The sequence below is a fragment of the Lithobates pipiens genome, unplaced genomic scaffold (genome assembly GCF_037356315.1).
Source record: "Lithobates pipiens isolate NorthernLeopardFrog02 unplaced genomic scaffold, aLitPip1_a1.2 Scaffold_27, whole genome shotgun sequence".
Classification (NCBI taxonomy): Eukaryota; Metazoa; Chordata; class Amphibia; order Anura; family Ranidae; genus Lithobates; species Lithobates pipiens.
Window position 1 is genome coordinate 146,554,712 of NW_027507788.1, and position 20,288 is coordinate 146,574,999.

The 20,288-nt window shown below is 44.1% G+C and overlaps 1 protein-coding gene across 4 annotated transcripts in view; it reads right to left on the reverse strand.

Annotated features, from left to right (window-relative positions):
- Window positions 1-20,288, reverse strand: part of GNB1 (G protein subunit beta 1) — a 115,280-nt gene that overhangs the window by 21,000 nt on the left and 73,992 nt on the right. For all 4 annotated transcript variants that reach the window (XM_077457637.1, XM_077457639.1, XM_077457638.1 and 1 more), the window contains exons 5-7: window positions 18,620-18,683; window positions 4,206-4,368; window positions 1,364-1,430 (exon numbers count right to left, since the gene is read on the reverse strand). In XM_077457637.1, coding sequence (XP_077313763.1) covers window positions 1,364-1,430; window positions 4,206-4,368; window positions 18,620-18,683 — 294 coding nt within the window. The remainder of the gene's footprint in view (window positions 1-1,363; window positions 1,431-4,205; window positions 4,369-18,619; window positions 18,684-20,288) is intronic.

Here is a 20,288-nt window from a genome sequence, read left to right on the forward strand (position 1 = left end):
CAGGCGAACCGGTTGCATTTGCCTGGCTCTTTCCCGCCGGACTCGCCACCCTGAGGATTCTGCGCTATCCAGCAAGTACTGCCTGTAGTCCCTGTTGGCTCCCAGGTGCGGAGGAAACAGTGCTGTGTCGGTGGAAGCAGCTGCAAATGGTGCTAAAACAGCTCTGAAGTGTGCTCAGGCTTCAAGAAAATGGCTGCCCAGCGTTCAGCACAAGGACATAAAACAGAGGGAAAATGGCTGTGAGCACATGCTGCCGCTAGAAAAAAAAAAAAAAAGCGTTCAGGTTTCAAGAAAATGGCCACCGGTGTCCTGTATAGGAACAATCACCAGGAAAATGGCCGCTGAAGCCCAGAAGAGCATGCTCCATGAGGTACAGGGAGAAAATAGCAGTGAGCACAGCGCTGCGCAGGACATCAGCATAGCCTCACAGACACCTTCCAGGGGCATGAAGAACAGGACCCAGAACACAGCTAGCGAGCGCAACCCCCCCCCCCCCCCCCCGTGTGAGAGCCTCTGCATAGACACACACCGCTCAGCAGCATCGCCAGATGGGGGGGGGGGGAGAGAAGAGGGGGACAGGGAGAGAAGAGGGGGAGGTGAGGGACCACCGAATCGACCTCCCAGGGAATGCCCAGCTGCTCAGCCCCGCCGAGGCAGGGAGAGCTGTACTTACCAATCCTAAAGAGCTGGGAGACATTCCATCACAGACCAACTCACTGATCAGTACAGGGTGGCTGCTGGCCTGGGATACTGTGATGCAGACATCAGTAGCCCGGTCATATGTATGCCCCGGAGCATAAAAACTCACGACCACCTCTGGAGCTGAGGTTTCATTGTGGCCTGCCTAGCGCGTAGCTGCGGCCTGCACATGCTGGATAGCCAGACTGGGGAGACTACAAGGATAAGAGTATCCAGCCTGTCACCCAGCCGGCTGTTGATAGATCACAGGATCAATCATCTTGCACAAAAAGTCAAGCTCCTGCAGAAAAAGGCAGGGACCGATGGGCCCGCAGGGTTCCTAGGTCCTTCTCGTTCACTAGGCAAAATAAAACTGATGACTGCATGGCAGGCTGGAGGGTTGAGCCCAAGGGACTGCCCGCTGGGCGGAACTAAAGAGTTCTGAGTGTTGTGTAACAACTAATGTCTAGTATTCTTCTAGTGGTGGGCATATCATTGGCACAAGGCAAAAGCCCTGAAAGCTTGCAAAGCAACCCTGGAGCTGGGCTTTTCCTGCCGTTATATGATGTGGCAATATATAAAAAAAAAAAAAAAAAAAAAAAAAAAGAGAAACCTTCTGTATTTTGGACCCAAACGTTAGTGAAAAATTCCATAGCCCGTTCAAAGAAGGAAAAATTCTACTTACCAAGTGGTGTCTCCAGAGCTGGTAATGATTTGGTTATCATCCAAGAAGCGACAGCAGGACAGATAGCCTTGAAAAAGAGAAAACAAAGTCAAACTACAGCATAGACATGTCATTTAAAAACTCAAATTTTGTAGGTTTGCTTCACAATTAAAAAAACAAACATCTTCAAAGTTGTGCTCATGTTCTGTAAATTAAATGAAGCAAATCCTCAAACAATCCTTGTTAATTTCAGGTTGTGAAGGAACAAAACATGAAAAATGGCAAGGGGGTGAATAATTTTGCAAGACATTGTATATGTAAGGGTTTAAAAACCACTAACTCAAATTTGACAGAAAAACATTCCAAGGTGGTTTGCCATTCCGTCATTTAAAACCTGCACTAGAAATATTTAAATGCAATTCAATGAATACATTTATGTACTACAGGTACTTGTACAGCGGCTTTAATTTGCACATCACTTTACATATATTGCACATTCAATTAACCTAACATGCTTCTACAGGCATTACAAAAAAAAAAAAAAAAAAACACAACTCCTGTATAAGAGGTGGTTTTTAATCTCCATGTGTATGCAAGCTTAAGGGTTTGTTCACCCTTGACTAAATTTCTATAGCTTAAGAAACGCTCCTATAGCGTTAGACTCACATCAACAAGCTTTAGTGTGGGCATTAGACTGGCAATTTACAAGCATTAAAATAAAATAAAAAATTCCCCAAATGCTCTATGTGCAGTTTAGAAGCATTTGATGAGCGTTAAGGCACGTTAAAACCTCTCCGCAAATGTGACGCAGCAAATGAACTAATTTTAACATGCCGCAACTGCCTGCCAGGGCATTTGCAAAGCATTACAATAGACTTGAATGGGAGGCGTTTAAAGGCTTCAAGCGCCTCCCGACTCGACATAAGGCTTCAATTTTGAAGGGAAACAACGCCTACGCTTCAGGTTTTGATAATGTGAACAGCACTGTGCTGTCCATTGTATAATTTGCATAGTCGTCTGAGGGGCGTTTTTAATGCCAGTGTGAACTTGGTACAATCACAAGACAGGCCCACTGTTCAGCTACACACACCCTCTATCAAGTAAATTTGGAGTATGTTTGCAAATATTTTTAAAATGCCACATTTGTATAGAAAACAGAATTATCTAGAGAAAAAGTCAGCTTTACTAGCATATCAAGGGACACGAAGTGCAATAAAAAGTATTATGACAATCATAATACATAAAAGCACTAAGGTCTATATAGGTCATTAATACCAATTTGTGCTTACGATACAAAATTTTTCACATTTCTGCTTCAAGACACATGAAGAAAGCAGTACCTGAGCAGATAAAATATGTAAATGAAATATATTGTATCTATCGCAGAGATGTTTTAAACCAATCATGTATTTGCACCTTGTATATCTGAACAGCGAGTGCATATGAAACTTCCCTGGGTTGCCACTGGGATATCAAGACAAGCAGAAGAAGGGCCCATGGGAAGTCTCCAATTGAACTGAAATGTGTATGTAGAAACCGTATATAACACATCTTATTACATCTGTATCTGTCGTTCTATGTTACTGGGTAAAATGGGAACATAAAATAAGGGTCATTAGGCACTCAATAAGGGCAAATGGTAGCTTCGCAACAAGTCCTCAGAAACAAATTGAAGGAGGACAAGGACTCCCATAATTAGGGGTACTTGTACAAAAACCATCAAAATAAAATGATTCAGGCATCAAAAGAAAGATGCCAACTTCTAGAGATTAGTGTACCAGATGTAGGGCAAAATTAGCCCAGATGAGATGAATCTCAAACGGGGACTTTGCAACATAGCAAGTAATACAGGGCCAGCTGTGTTCCTGTAAAAACATGCAACTATAAAGTCTTCCATCAGCTGTAGATAACGCACTATAAAAAGGGAGCCTGCCCAGGGAGAAATATCCGCATTTCACCTCCTCCGCAGCCCCTCTTAAATACCCCTACAGCCCAACGTCAAGTTGTGCCAAAACTGTCCGATTACATTATCAGGCCACCCAGCTGCTACCATTAGGCATGCGCAAGGAGGTGGTGGTGACTGGCAGCAATTTCTCCCTGGGCAAGCTCCCCTTATAGTGCATGAATGCAGAGAATATTTAATGACCATTATCATAGGAACTGGCTTAGCTCTCTGTGGGTTTAGTTTTACATTTCCTTTGTCGTCATCTACAGTTGGAGGACTTCTAGCTGCATGAGTATACCTTTGTGTTCCTTGATATATGGCAGGTAAGCTTAGATGTGTCATTATGTTACAGCATCTTGGTGAATCTTAATTATGATATCTTTAATTATATTTTATTTTGTGGAAACTTCTACCTATACCTTGGAATTCTAAAGCCCTCATTTGAGATTCATCTGATTTTGGGCTAATTTTGAGCTATACCTGGTACACTAAAGGTTGGCATATCTTCAATAGCTGAATCATTTTGATGAATTTGGTACAGATCTTATGGGAATATATTTTTCTCCATCAGAATTGGTTTCCGAGGAGGAAGTGGTGCAAGGCTCCTATTTCCCCTTATTAAGGCCCATTAGCCCTTATCCTATGTTCCCATTCTGCCCAGTAACATATGAAGTAGAATGACAGCTACAGATGTAATAAGTACAGTTACTCTTTAAAGGCAATTGCTATAAAAAAGGTGAACAAATGTCAGAGGCTACACATATTACAACACCAGAAAGAACTTCTCAGTTGCCATGATATAGCAAAACATGAAGCAAAATCTGAGGATGGTTGTATTAAAGGAGCTGTTGAAAAATGCACATCTATCCCCACAGTCAAATCAACATTTTCTAGCTATGCTTTATGATTCAAACTCACCTGTGTGCCCAGCCAACTCACGGCTTACTCGCACATTTCCTTCACGAGTTTTCAGGTTGTAAATTGAACAAATGTTATCAAGACCACCGCAAGCCACATAGTTTCCAGATGGGGCATATGCACAGGTCATCACCCAAGAAGAGCGCAGGGGAATTGCATGAACCTAAGAAAAGAAGAAATAGATGGTCAGATAAGAGGCTTGACTGTTAGATGTGTCTTGTTTCCTATAGTGACCAGTGCGGTTCTTCAGATCTTTTGGCAGCCATTCTTCAGGTCCCTCCTACCCAAGAAATTGATAGGTTGCACATTGTACTAAAATCTACATACGCAAATCTTTAGAGTTGTAAACCCTCACTTTTTTCACCTTAATGCATCCTATGCATTAAGGTGAAAACACCTGGCAGTGAACGGCCCACCAGCCCCCCTGATTTACTTACCCGATCACCATATTTATGGTGGAGACGCGCTCTCCCTCTCGCCACGGGGTCCCTGCTCTTGATTGGAAAGATTGATGGAAAGTCCAGCATTCGTGTCTATGGATGCAAATGCTAGACTCAGGAGTGCTCCTGCAAGATAACCCCCCTAGGAGAAGCTCTCTCCTGAGGGGGTTATCTGGTGTGGGGAGGAGCCGCGAGAGCCGCCGGGGGACCCCAAAAGACCAGGTTTGGGGCCACTCTGCAAAACGAGCTGCACAGTGGAGGAAAGTATGCCATGTCTGTTATAAAAAATTAAAAACCCCTTCCAATCACTTTAATTTCAGTTCCAATAAGATAAGAGTTAAGGTAGACTAGACTTTCATCTTCTCAAGCTGGACTTTGGTTGGAGGAATATGGGGATACCACTGTCAATCATTCGATCCTGGACAAGTATGCAGATTAGGAAAGTTACATTTTCATCAATAGGCTTGTTTTGGCTTGGTGACTGTTTTAGGCAAGAGAGTCACAGTATGACCATCAAGCACTTTAAGATGGTAGATGTAGCAGATGTTTCTCCAAATGCAGGTTTACTTTTAAGTTGTATGGTTGATACTATAGCATCGGGTATGATGATTTTGTAACTAGCTGAAATATTTTACAAAAAACTGGAGAATTGTCAAGGAGTTAGTGTCTTACAACCAAATGTAATTTTTCAAGAGGCTTAAAAACACTTGTGACAATGCAATGACTCCATTTCCGATTATCCTAGGAAGGCTTGGATTACACTGTTGCAATGTAATTTTGACGCGATTTTCACTGTAATTATGTAGTGTGCACATATGTGGCCAAAAGACACTGTAAAAATTGCACCAATGTAGCACAGAAACCTTTTCCAAATTTGCACCATACTGAGTCACATTTATATGAAAGGACACCCTTGAATATAATGTGTTTTATGACTGTGTGCCTAAAGCTGCACTAGTGTGAACCAGCACTTACAAAGCATGATTAAAGAGGAGGGCCGGTTTTGAAAAAAAAAAAATTAAGAGTCAGCAGCTGCAAACACTGTAGCTGCTGACTTTTAATAAGTAGACTTACCTGTCCAGGGCGCCCGCGATGTCGGCTGTCCTAGGCTGACCCGTCCCTTGATCTCGGGTCCCGGCACCGCCATTTTGGGTAAGGGAAACCGGCAGTGGAGCCTTGCGGCTTCACTGCCCGTTTCCTACTGCGCACGCGCGAGTCGCGCAGTGCTTTGTGAATGGGACGCGCTGTGTTCTGGGACACAGTTCCCAGAACACAGCGCGACCCATTACCCAGAAGACGCCGCACGGAGGAGAGAAGAAAGAAGATCTCCGCGGAGGAGGAAGAGGCAGATTAGGATGATGTGCATAGCAACAGGCATTTCTGGTAAATAAAAAATTAAAATAAAAAAAATTCTCTATTTTTTAAATGATTTTTTTCTAATTTTTAATGCATGTTCTTTTTTCAGGGTGGCCCTCCACTTTAAATTGTGTAAGTCAGTCAAATCTCAGTCTAATTGTTGTAGATTACACCTTTTACAGTGAAAATATAGAGAAAAATAACCCTTAAAACCATTTAAAAAATGCAACACTTTGGACATGGAACATTGCCAAGGAAACCAACCTCTTACTATAATGGGACAACTGCATGACATTTTAGTAGCTGAACTATTACAGGTTTGAAATCACAGCTGTGACAGAATTACAATACTAATTTGGAAAAATGGAAAACAAAAAATGGATATATATTAGGCCCCTTTCACACGGGACGGATCAGTAATGATCCGCTGGCTCAGTGGGGATCGCTCCGTTGTCCCCGCTGAGCCGGCGGCAGTGTGCCGGGACCGCACCCTGTCAGCTCTCCGTTCTCTATGGGGGATCGGATGAGCACGGACCGTCTGTCTGTGTTCATCCGATCCGCTCTGCAGACGGATAGAAAAATAGGATTTTCCTCCGTCTGCGGAATCGGACAATTGTGGAGGGGGACAATAGCGGGTGTCTGCAGATGTTCATCCGCAGACACCCGCTATCCCATAGGATGGACGGATGGATGAAATACGGACATACTGTCCGCATGTGTGAAAGGGGCCTTATACACACACACACACACAAAGCAGGGGTTGCAGCTGAGGGATCTTATTGCTCATTCAATAAGTAAATCTACAGACATACAAAAATAGTGTGTATGTATGCATCAGTAGCTGATAAAAAGGCAGGGAAACGTTGCTGTGATCCGAATTGGCAATAAAGAAAGCTCTGCTTTTGATAATGGTAACCTGGTACACATCAGGCCACATGCACGACATCCCTATATATAAACCTCGGTGCATCCTACAATATATATATATATATATATATATATATATATATATATATACACACACACATACATATATATACACATACATACACATTATATATATATATATATATATATATATATATATATATATATATATATATATATATATATATATATATACACATACACACATACATACATATATATATATCTCCAAAATGGCAGGTATTTCCAGGAATATTTCGCTTTACAGTTTAATGTGAAACTTAACTGAATCTGGGGACCATTATCTGAAAACACTTTTCCAATAATTTTTTTAATATTCAAAGCAAACTCATCCATCCATGTCTCCATGCTTTATTTTGTTGAGATCACTTTGAAAGACACCCCCTAGCATTTCTAGCTGAGGCCATCTTGCTTATGGGCAGATGATTCATGTAGCATTTACTTCCTGGAATACATCTGCACTTAGCTCAGGCATGCAGACAGGTGGGTGTGCTTAGCTGAGACAGCCCCTCCTCGAGATTGAAAAAAAAAAAATGCCCATGAACACTCATGAGATGTAGGACATTTTGACCCAAGACAGAAACCAGAAAGCAACTGATGTAAAAAAAAAAAAAAAAAAAAAAAGTATATTTCCAAATTCTAGCAACTTAAGGAATAAAAATAGTTACTGTAGACAGTGTCTAGTTGCACTAACAAAATCTTTACAGCATTAAGTGATTAAATGTAGGTAAACTGTATAAGGCAAATAAAGCTACCTAGCGAAGATGAAGCCACACAATTGTTAGCAGGGTACTTTAGTCTTATTTTGCAGATTCATACAATAATCAAATGACTGTATACTCCTTGACACTGCCTTTCCTACGAGAAGGCCAGTTCCATCTTTGCTCAGGTATCCAAGGTCAAATCTAATGCCTGGACCAAGATGCTAGACCAATCATTTGAATAGCATGTCCTGTGTAGTAACCCATGTTCTTGGGTGTTTATGCTTTCCCTCAACTCAACCTCCTGCTGCAGCTTTGCATTCTGTTGCAATTTACACTAGCTGCTTAACTTGAGTTTAGGAGCTTTTGACTTTTTTGGGCTAAAGATCCTAAACTCAACTCCAGAAAAGCCTGTGTGTCAATGTACACATAGGCTTTTAGCAGAGTTTAGGAGCCGACGCATTTAGGTTCAGCTTCCCTCAACCACTGTCTCCTGAATGCAGAAGAATCTCATTCAGGATAGGAATGTTTTGACCACCAGCCACAGGAAACTGCCTAGGCCAAAGACCACGCAGCAGATTCAGTTTATAAAAAGCTACGCAAGGTCATTAGGTACAGCTCAAACATCAAAGCTTCATGTACACGGGACATTGTAAACCTCCCCTGAATGATCTACCTTGACAGATAGTAAACGTTTAAAAATATAAATTTTGGTACGTTTACATGCAAAAAATTCTCTTTAATTGGTCAAAAACATCGATTAAAAACATCTGTGAAAGGACACAGCTAAACGTGAGTTACCACGTTTACAAGAATTTGGCGTTTAAAATGCCTCAGCAGCAGTGTACATGAAGCCTCAAGTTTTCAGGCTTGGGTGGTAAAACGCCGCCGGATTTGCAGCGCATTTCGGCCGCTAGCAGGGCGCTTTTACCCCCGCTAGAGGCCGAGAAAGGGTTAAAACCGCCAGCAATGTGCTGCAATAGTGGCGTTTTGCCGGCGGTACTACAGCGCTGCACCATTGATTTCAATGGGGAGGAGCGGTTAACACACCGCTCCAAAGAAGCTGCTGGCAGGACTTTTCCCTGACGTCCTGCCAGCACACCGCTGTAGCGTGAAAGCCCTCGGGGCTTTCACACTACAAACAATGGTGCAGCTTTTTTAGGGCGGATTGCAGGCGCCATTTCTAACGCTATAGCGCTGCAAAACGCCCTGGTGTGAAAGGGGTCTAATAGTCTTCCCATCTATGAAAGGCTGTTTCGACTCTGGCAGGAATAAAAGATTACGCTCATTAGGGGCAGCAATGGATATCAATGGTTCAACACTTGCAAAATGTGTCAGCACTAGACAAATGAATTGCAGAATAAAGGATGCTATATTTAGAATAGATCTGTTTGAGAAACCAGCAGTTCTGGATGCACAGTAAGCTACAGGGGCAGAAGGATGATTTGCAAGTCTCCGCCTACAATCTTTAAAGTGCCACCACATGCATTTTAAGTTAGATGTTTCTGTGCGTCTCTTCTTCCCTTCTGCTAGGCGTCCAAAGGGATCACCTGTGCCTTCAGCCAATCAGGTGACAGGCATTAGATCTGTGCTTCCCGATTGGCGGTTCAGTGTTAGAAAGGGAAATGAATATTTCTAACGCACATTGGCGGACTACAAGCACAATACTTTGCGCTCCGAGTCCACTTTTCTTGAAGCCTATGGCTCTAATCAGACGCTTCAAAAAAACACCTCCACTGCTGTAATTTAGGTGCCCAGCATCCGAAAAGGGGTCGGATGCATGAATAGGGGGTGCCGCTATGCACGCATCTATATATTCTACATATAGGGGGTGGCATGGAGAGAGGTGGTGGCGCCCGTAATGGACGAGTTCTACCCCCTGGAACAGAGCTGAGGCTGTCAGTCTGCTGGAGGTCCCTCCACAAATACTCTCTTGGTATCAGCAAAACCTGTCAGAAGTGATTCATGCTGATAAAAAAAAAAAAAAAGAAGAGAAGTGGAGCTCCACCCAAAAGGGAGAGCTCTGCTTCTCCGCAACCTACAGTGTCCGCAGAGACAATTGCGGAAGCACATATGGCAGGTCAGCTGACTAATTATAGAAGGGATGGATGAGGATAACCAGGGAGACCATAGTGGTTATAAACCCTCATACACCACCCAGTGAAGTGAACAGCCTCAGATACATATTAAACAAATCCTCCTACATGATTTTAAACTTGTTTATCTTCAGTCTTGTTTCTACATTCATTCAAAAGTGCATAATTGTGATACAATCCTTCTACATCTGTTATCAGAGGAGGGGGTGGAGAGCTGCAGTTAGTCTGTACGATTGGAGGAAAGAGACACACCCCTCTCCACAGAAGGCACATGAACAAAGGAAGGATGTAGAGCTGTGTTGTGAATAGACGAGCTCCCTCCCCGTCTCAAATGTGTCTCATATGTCAGGAAAACTTCTAAGAAGTCACACATGGTGATAACAGAGGAACAAAGTACCAGAGTAATTTACTAATTTACACTTGCTTCGGCTTCACCACACATTAACGGCTAGTGTACACTAGTTTCAAAACATGGTTTCGGACACACATTGTTAAAGCTCTCTGAACACTAGTCAAAGCACCCATTAATAAAATGGTTAGCTTACAGCCCTGTTTACATCTCGATTTGGCTTTGCTTCAAAAATGATATCCCGTGTAGCTTTAGTGGGGCTCCAAAGCCCCCATAGAAGTCTATGGCAACGCTCGTTTGAAGCCCCACTGAAGGCCCAAGCAAAAGCAGGTGTAAACAAGACTAAGCTAACCATTTTATTTAGCAACATGAGCTTTGACTGGCATTCAGAGAGCTTTAACAAAGCGTGCCCGAAGCCATGTTTTGAAGCAAGTGTAAACTAGCCCTTAGAGTTTTGGAGAGAGAAAAGTAAACACTAAGAAGGTATGCAATGTGCTTTGTTCAGATTTCATGGCAGGTTTACAACTACTTTAAGCACACATTTACCCCCTTCCCAGCCAGTGTCATTGGTACCGTGACAGTGTTTAATGTTAACACTCATCACTGTCAGTGGTAGTTAGGGCTCATGTACACTTGCTTCCAAACAAGGCTTTGGACAGGCTTTGTTAAAGCTCTCTGAACGCCAGTCAAAGCTCATGTCACTAAAGAAAATGGTTAGCTTCAAGTCCTGTTTACACCTTGCTTCAGAAATTATACCCCATGTAGCTTTGGTGGTGCTTCAAAGTGTCTTGAAAGCCTCTATAGAAGTCTATGGCAAAGCTTGTTACTTTGAAGCCCCATTGAAGCTCCACCAAAGAACAAAGGCAAAAGCAAGGTGTAAACAGGACTGAATGCTAACCATTTTATTTAGAGACGGGTGCTTTGACTGGGGTTCAGAAAGCTTTAACAAAGCGTGTCCGAAGGCATGTTTTGAAGCAAGTGTAAACTAGCCCTTAGTGTCAGATTGCCAACTGCACAATCATAGTACTATTGTAAGTCGCTAATTACTGCATCAGAAGTATTAAAAAAATAAAAATCCAATATACACACACACCATAGTTCCTAGACGCTATAACTTTCATGCAAATATACACTAATTGGGATTTTGTTTTTTCCAAAGACGGAGTAGAATACATTTTAATTGAGAAGTTTTAAAGCAGAAAAAAAAAAAATTCACTTTTTACATTTTTTGTTTTAATAAAAAAAGTGTAAAAAGCCAGTGGTAATACCACCAAAAGAAAGATGAAATTTTGATTGGGTACAGGGCTGCATGACCACGCAATTATAGCGCTGTGCTTAAAATGGCGAACAATGCTTCCTGAGCTGAGGTGATTACAATAAATCCTTTTAGGACTTGCAAAAACCTTCAGTTTTTTAAATCATTGCTGTTCAGCCTTTTTAGGACTTGTTTTTTTGGGCTACCTCACCATAACCTTAACAGCCCCATAGAAGGACTGCAAACATGAAATCCAAGCCAAGTACTTCAAACCCAGGACCTCTCTTAAAAGCCTGAATGTGTCGAGTGATGCAGGAAGAAGCTGCAAACCACAAGTAAAGGAGGTCAGGAACTCTGTTACATCAAGTAACCCAATCACTGATGCCAGGAAGGAGAGGAAAGTTGCTCATCTAGAAATACCACATTAGAGCTGCTGTAGTACAGGCTTCAGATTACAGCAGGAACCATTTTCTGCAGCAAGCTCTTTATCAGTCTATAGATTGTGAACCAACACTGCTGAGAAGCACTTTACAGAACATTTAATCCACAACCTAACGAACAAGGATTTGTCTCAAAGATGGGCAGTATAGTCCTTGCAGAATGGGCAATGCTTTTCTTAATCTGGGTAACATGGATATGAACTTTGTTCTCACAGGAGACAAAGCATACTTTTAACCTTTGACACTAGAGTTTACATAATAAAAGGTTTACTTTACAGCGCCCTTTGCTTCCTGTATCCCTCAGCCATTAATCACAGGAGCTGTGCTGCAGGAAGAACAGATTAAAGCCAGGCTGCCTTGAATCCTGTCAGAAGGCTACACATGACATCAGTATCCATTTCATAATTTCTCAAATATAAAAAGTGTACAGATGTATGGACTTCACATTTAAAAACGCCACTGCAGGCAAATTCTATTTTCATTAGAGTAACTGGTCCTCCCATTCCCCCCGAGTAGTTTGCTCTGCGAATTTTGACAATTTCATCGGTCAAGAGAACAGTTGGCAGTAGTATGATTAAGCAGAACTCTGCCTGCATTTCCTAATCGCTGGCTAGCTCTGCCCACTCCTAAGGAGGCATGCCTCTGTGCATAATCAAATTCTGTCATTAGCACTTCATGTGGTGGATTCATTGTACAACAATCAATATAAACTATTAGTGCCAGGCCTGGATGTCGTGACTATCAATCTTTATCTGTATTCTGCAGGTGTGCCCAAAACAAACCCACCCGGCATATTACTTCTGGGCTACAATATCCTTGGCTCCCTTCACTACACTTAAGCTGTGGGAGATGTGTATGGGGGATAATGTTGGATGGCCGGTGACAGGGACAAGAGTAAAGTGTTCCCAAAACCTTATGGATAAACGCCATCATAAAAAGGAAAACAGTCCCAAATTGTAACCAAAAAAAAAAAAAAGTTACGCACTCCACATCCTTAGGCCGTGCATAAACAGTCTCGGTTTAAAGTGACTTTACCAGGATCATGACTGCAGCTACAGTCACGATCTTGGTATTGTTCTTTCTAGCTAGAGATTATTAGGTAAAAGTGATCAGAGCAGGTATACAGGCAGTGGAATGGAGTCTTCCCCTTTAGAGCCCATTCACACAGGGGCAACACGACTTGTAGGCGACTTGATCAGGCTACTTGGACACGACTTGACAGCGGCGACTTGGGACGACTTCAAAACGACTTGTGATGACTTCAAGCGCGACTTGGGACGACTTACAAGTCGCCCCAGGCCAGGCGACTTTTGCCGCGGCCAAGCAGAGAATGAGCTCAAGGGGAAACTCCACGGCAAATTTCTGAAAAAAAATTGGCGTGGGTTCCCCCTCCGAGAGCATACCAGGCCCTTAGGTCTGGTATGGATTCCAAGGGGAACCCCCTACGCCGAAAAAACGGCGTGGGGGTCCCCCCCAGATCCACACCAGACCCTTATCCGAGCACGCTACCCGGCCGGCCAGGAAAGGGGGTGGGGACGAGCGGGCGGCCCCCCCCCTCCTGAGCCGTACCAGGCCGCGTGCCCTCAACATGGGGGGATGCCTTGGGGGAGGGGGGGCGTGCGGCCCCCCCACCCCAAAGCACCTTGTCCCCATGTTGATGAGGACAAGGGCCTCTTCCCGACAACCCTGGCCGTTGGTTGTCGGGGTCTGCGGGCGGGGGGCTTATCGGAATCCGGGAGCCCCCTTTAATAAGGGGGCCCCCGGATACCGGCCCCCCACCCTATGTGAATGAGTATGGGGTACAATGTACCCCTACCCATTCACCTGTGAAATAAAGTACAATAAAACACACAACACAGAGAAAAAGTATTTTATTGCACAGCCGGGGGTCTTCCGTCTTCGGGGGTCTTCTCGCCGGACTCCTCCGCTATGTGTGTGTAGCTCTTTTGCCAGCGGAGGAGTCCGGCTTTCTTCCTCCCCGCCGCCGGCCTCTTCTCCCGACTTCGGGGGTCTTGTCCCCCTCTTCGGTTTTCTGCCGGGCCACCGCGCCTGGTCCGGTGGCCCGGTCTTCTGTCGCCGTCTTCCGTTCTTCTGTCGCCGCCTTCGGTTCTTCTGCCGGGCCACCGCGCCTTCTTATAGCTCTTTTACAGGCGGTGGCCCGGTCTTCCGTCGCCGCCGCCGCCTTCCGTTCTTCTCCTTCTTCTCCTGGAGATGTTGACTCGACGAGCTCTCCGGCCACAATGCCAGGGACGCGCTCCGCTGCCTCTTATATAGGGACAATGGGGCGGTGTCACATGGGTTGATGTCACATGGGTTGGTCACATGGGTTGATGTCACATGGTAAGGGGGCGGGGTCACCATGTGACATCAACCCATGTGACCAACCCATGTGACATCAACCCATGTGACACCGCCCCATTGTCCCTATATAAGAGGCAGCGGAGCGCGTCCCTGGCATTGTGGCCGGAGAGCTCGTCGAGTCAACATCTCCAGGAGAAGAAGAAGGAGAAGAACGGAAGGCGGCGGCGGCGGCGGCGGCGACGGAAGACCGGGCCACCGCCTGTAAAAGAGCTATAAGAAGGCGCGGTGGCCCGGCAGAAGAACCGAAGGCGGCGACAGAAGAACGGAAGACGGCGACAGAAGACCGGGCCACCGGACCAGGCGCGGTGGCCCGGCAGAAGAACCGAAGAGGGGGACAAGACCCCCGAAGTCGGGAGAAGAGGCCGGCGGCGGGGAGGAAGAAAGCCGGACTCCTCCGCTGGCAAAAGAGCTACACACACATAGCGGAGGAGTCCGGCGAGAAGACCCCCGAAGACGGAAGACCCCCGGCTGTGCAATAAAATACTTTTTCTCTGTGTTGTGTGTTTTATTGTACTTTATTTCACAGGTGAATGGGTAGGGGTACATTGTACCCCATACTCATTCACATAGGGTGGGGGGCCGGTATCCGGGGGCCCCCTTATTAAAGGGGGCTCCCGGATTCCGATAAGCCCCCCGCCCGCAGACCCCGACAACCAACGGCCAGGGTTGTCGGGAAGAGGCCCTTGTCCTCATCAACATGGGGACAAGGTGCTTTGGGGTGGGGGGGGCCGCACGCCCCCCCTCCCCCAAGGCACCCCCCCATGTTGAGGGCACGCGGCCTGGTACGGCTCAGGAGGGGGGGGGCCGCCCGCTCGTCCCCACCCCCTTTCCTGGCCGGCCGGGTAGCGTGCTCGGATAAGGGTCTGGTGTGGATCTGGGGGGGACCCCCACGCCGTTTTTTCGGCGTAGGGGGTTCCCCTTGGAATCCATACCAGACCTAAGGGCCTGGTATGCTCTCGGAGGGGGAACCCACGCCAATTTTTTTTCAGAAATTTGCCGTGGAGTTCCCTCTTGAGAGCTGATAATTCTGTCAAAGTCGCCTCCGTATAGACGGAGATCCGACTTGGAGGCGACCTCCATTGAAATCAATGGGTACCGGTCGCCTACAAGTCGGATAGAAGTAGTACAGGAACCTTTTTTGAAGTCGGAGCGACTTCAGTAGCGTGCATTAACACGGCTCTCATTCACTTACATTGCTTTTTAAATGTTGTCCGACCTGAGGCGACCTGAGGCGACTAGGGGCGACCTGAAGTCGGATCAGGAGTTGCCCCTGTGTGAATGGGCTCTTACCAGGTGTCTCCTATCCCATCAGGGAGCCTGGCAAGGATGCAAGTGGTGGCATCAGTTTCCAAAGACAGTGAGCAATTGATGTTCCTCCCACTGCTTGATCTCAGAAATCGGAAGTGAAAAGGATTTAGTCGTTTCTGGTTTGAGCCCCATGTAAACAAGCCAATACCAGCAATCTCAGTTTGATCAGATGCTTTGGAGGCCAGAGGAGAGATATGGGGTTCCAACAGACCCTAGATTCCTCCATAAAGAGGAACCGTCATGCCCCATGCCATCACAACTAGGGTTGTTTATCCCTTCTGATGGCAAAAAAATGTTGATAAAAGAATAAAAAGCCCCGTACACACAGGTCGAATGTCGGGAGACCACGGCCCGTTAAAAAAACAAAAAGCTTTCAGTCGGCCCAAGGACTGAGACTACTGATCAGCACTCTCAGCCAATGGCAGATTGCGCTTATAGGAGTGTTCTAGTGGGGGGGCCACCCACCTGTCAGAACAAAACAGCTCAGCTGGGGAGATCACTGGACTAACCTCACATGGTTAGTACAGCGGCTCCAACTGGTGCAGTCAGGTTTTTTTCGTGCAATCCAGCAGGCTGTGTGTACCCAGCTTAAAAGCACAGTTTAGGATTGGTTCACACTACCATGACCTGAAAGTAATGCGACTAAGACATTTTTCAGGCGCTTTTGGGCTAAAATAGCACCTGTAAAACATCTCCCCTGCAGTGTCAAAGCCAGAGGGTTTTGACACTAAGGTGATGTAAAAAATAAAATAAAAAAATAATAAAAAACCTCCTTCAAGCAGCATCTTCGGAGCAATGAAGGATTGGTGTATACACAGCTCCTTCCCATTGAAATGAATGGGCAGCACCGCCAAAGCTCTGCTGCAGCGGCGCTTTGTGGGTAGTTAGCACTTTCAGTCAGTAGAGGGGGTTAAAGACGCCCCAGTAGTGGGTGAAAACCTCTGCAAAAACAAGGGTAAAGCGCCGCTACAAATACCAGCGTTTTACCATCAACGCCCACTCCAGTGTGAAAGCAGCCTTATGCTGAGACTTCCTGGCAATTTGCTAGCGACATGAGTTCGACTTGATGCCACATTCATGGAATGCCTGGGTAATCTCCCTGTAATGTCGGATCAAAATCACATCAATATAGATTAGGATCTGACTTGGAGGCGACTTCCATTAAAGTGTACGGTCGGATAGACGTTGCCTTGATGTAGTACAAGAACCTTTTCTAAAGTCGGAGTGACTCCAGTAGTGCAAATGAAGATAGCTCTCATTGACCAACATGGGAGGTCACGTGACTCAAGTCTTGGCAGTGTGAATTGTGCCTTGAAGTTTATTTTTTTTAAACGTTATAGTGACCCGCCCCCTGTGATTGCAAAACACACAAGGCATTTCTGCTAATGTCAGGGCAAGAAAAATAATTCTAAAAAAGCCAACCTATTTTCACCAGAATAATGGTTATTGCCTCCTGTACCCTTCACTTCACCTACAATCTTTATACTGAGGAGACTCATAGTTGGAGGAACATTGGTTCTATGTCGTCATAACTGTTGATTTACCTTGCTTAGAGTGGTTTTGAAATAGGTTTTCAATAATAATTGTGGATTACAGAACTACTGAACATTTATTGAAAAATATTGCAGGATATTAAATTGCAACAGCCACCATTTTAATCGGCAGGGTCTTTGCTTAAAAAAAAAATATACATAATGTTTGGTGGTTCCAATTTTCTAGCAAAAATGTTGTTTAAATGTATGAGAGCAATGTCAAAATGACTAACAGGTTAAAAAAAGAGTTAGCCTTATATTTTTTAATTTACCATGATCCACCACCAGAAAAACCTGCAAAATAAATTCTCCTACTCTTGGCTTGACCATCATGGCAATAACACACGTCTGCATGATTTTTTCTTTTCTTTGTACCAGTAGCAGGGTCAAGATGAGAGAATATATATATTTTTGTCCTACCTAAAGAAATTAAATATAAAATGTTCTCTTGCCCAAGACACTCACCTTAACACTGACAATAATTGACAATTACACTGCCACCGACTCTGGGCTCCTTTTCCCTTGCCAAGTGTCCACAGTAGCAAGTCACTTGCTATGAGGGCACTCCTGAGGGCTCGCTCCCAAGCCTGCTCTGTAGGTCCATAGACAAAAAGCATTTTTTAAATTTGTATCTGTTTCAGGTAGGATTAAAAAAAGTAAAAAGCAAAATGTGCACTCTTGTTTCTGGGCTATAGCAGGAGAATTTATTTTGGGTTGTTTTTTGGTGGTAGGTTATGCAAGTAGCAAGAAACAAGTTTTTTAATTTTATGCCAATTTGTTTTTGTTTTTTCAAATCACAAGATCTCCATTAAAAAAAAAAAAAAAAAGCAAAGTAGTTTTCATGACATGTACAGTTTTACCAACACATGTCAAAGTTGCAAATTTGTGCTTGGGCATTAACATTTGTTTTACCCTTAGGCAGGAAAGGGTGAATCCAAACAGGCTGGTTACAAAAATAAGTCACATTACTTTTTTTTTTTTTTTACCATTTACGGCTTGCCCACTAAGGCAATTCCCAATTCATTTAATTTTCCACCAATTTGTATACATTAGACTGAAACATTGGTTACTGCAACCTGCTAAACATTATTTCTCAGCTGGTTCACACCACTGAAATGCTGATTAACCTGTACAAAGATATTGAATAGGCTCCCACTGGTGTCATTTTATTTGGTTGCTATGCCAGTTTAAAAGCTTCCAAATTTGAGTCCTTAGTAAGCAAATTTCTTATTTGACTGGCTACCTGCTTGTTATTGGTCACAGAGTATTGGGGCTATAGACAGCCAAGTCATTAGCAAGTTTAGGTCAACAATGCCTCCTGATCGATCTCATTGCAAAATTTTAATCCCATAGAGAAGAAAATCAGGCACGGCAGCTGATTAGAGAGGAATAGTCTGTACAGTTTACATTTTTTAATTCATTATTGCACAGGGCACATACTCAATGCTTTGGAGGCACCAAGGATATTTGCATTCTTAAATTGGACAGTGAATAACTAAAAATGGGAGCAGCATGTACTTCAAACATCGCTAAACAATTACCAAGAGATCATAACCTGAACAGCTGTGTAACGCAACCTTAAACAGTTATCACTGTTTCTATTGTAACGTTCACGTTTTATCACGCACCTTGTTTGTGGTATAGCTGTCCCAGATGATGAGCTTGCCATCTTGGGAGGCACTAACTAGCAGCCTGTAGAGAAAAGTTGGGAAAACATCAGTTGAACGCCACTGTTAAAATGACTTTTTTTTTTAATGACAATGATTATAAAACACGGAGCAACTGATCACTAAACAGATCAAATGATTGGCTCCTGATGGTGAAGCTGTACATAACGCTCCCAGTAGTGAATCACCACAAGTGCAGCATAGTTCCAACAGGAGCAAGTTGTTGCCATTACAAGCGATAAGAAATTACTTGTTCTGAGATCTGATCACTAAACTAATATGACCCATTTCTAAAATATAGGAATTTAGATGCCACTGATACTCTGAGCACAATTGTGCAAAGACAGCGTGTTTGTCATACACAAAAATTTTAATCAGCCTTCAAAGGAGAAAAACTAGTGGAGGAAAGACTGAAACACACTTGGTGGTACTGATGCTGTTTTGATAGACTGCCAACCCTACATTTTGATCTGCTGTTCTTTGGAAAGCATTGTGAATGAAATAGCTGAAATCCACATTGCCACTAAATGGTCTGATGTGCAGAATATGTGCTGCTTAACCACTTCCCACCCGGCCAATGCATATATACGGCCGGGTGGGAGCAGTCTACTCCTGATCAGAAGTAGCTGGATCGCACGCGTGCCCGCGCAGCGGCGCGATCCCGATGTGCTCGTGTCACCCAGACACGGCACATCTCAGATCGGCAGGAGGGCTCTGATTGGCCCTCCTGATCACATGACGGTCGTGTCCAATCACGGCCGTCATGTGATGTAAACAAACAGCCGGTTGCTAGGCAATCGGCTCTCTTCTCACACGGAAGTCATTGCTGAGGAGAGGAGAGGAGAGGAGAGTAGAACGCTGCAGCCGGCTGATGATCAGTGAGTATGAGCTGTTTTTTACAGCTTTTTACTCACTGATCATCAGTCTAGTGTCACCACACAGTACAAACAGTCCCCACATATGTCCCCAAATAATAAAAACACATGTCCCTAATAATAAAAACATGTCCCCCACATATGTCCCACTAAAATCACATGTCCCAATGATTATCTGCACACATATGTACGTGATCACCTGCACACATGTACATGATCATTTGCGTACATATGTCCCTAATCACACAAACCAATTATTATACACTCAACTGATTTTTTTTTTACCAAAAACATGTAGCAGAATACATTTTGGCTTAAATTTATGACAAAATTTGATTTTATTGGATTTCTTTTCAAAAAGAAAATGTTTTTTTTCCCAAATTTCCGCTTTTTTGCGCTTATATCGCAAAAAATAAAAAACGGAGTCGTGAATAAATAATACCAAAATAAAGCTCTATTTGTGCGAACAAAATGATAACAATTTGCTTTGGGTACAGTGTAGCATGGCCGCGCAATTGTAATTGAAAGCGCTAGAGCGATGAAAGATGGAAATTGGGCTGGGAAGGAAGGGGGTGAAAGTGCCCTGTATTGTAGTGGTTAAAGAAAAAATTATGCAGCTTTCCCCAAACTTTGAGTGCCTACAACTTGCTATATACTAGAATATTGGTAAGCAAACCATTTTATTCCCTAACCAAGGTCCCAAAACATTTTTGTGATTTTGTAGGGTGTACAAAACTCAAAAGCTGTGGCAGGAT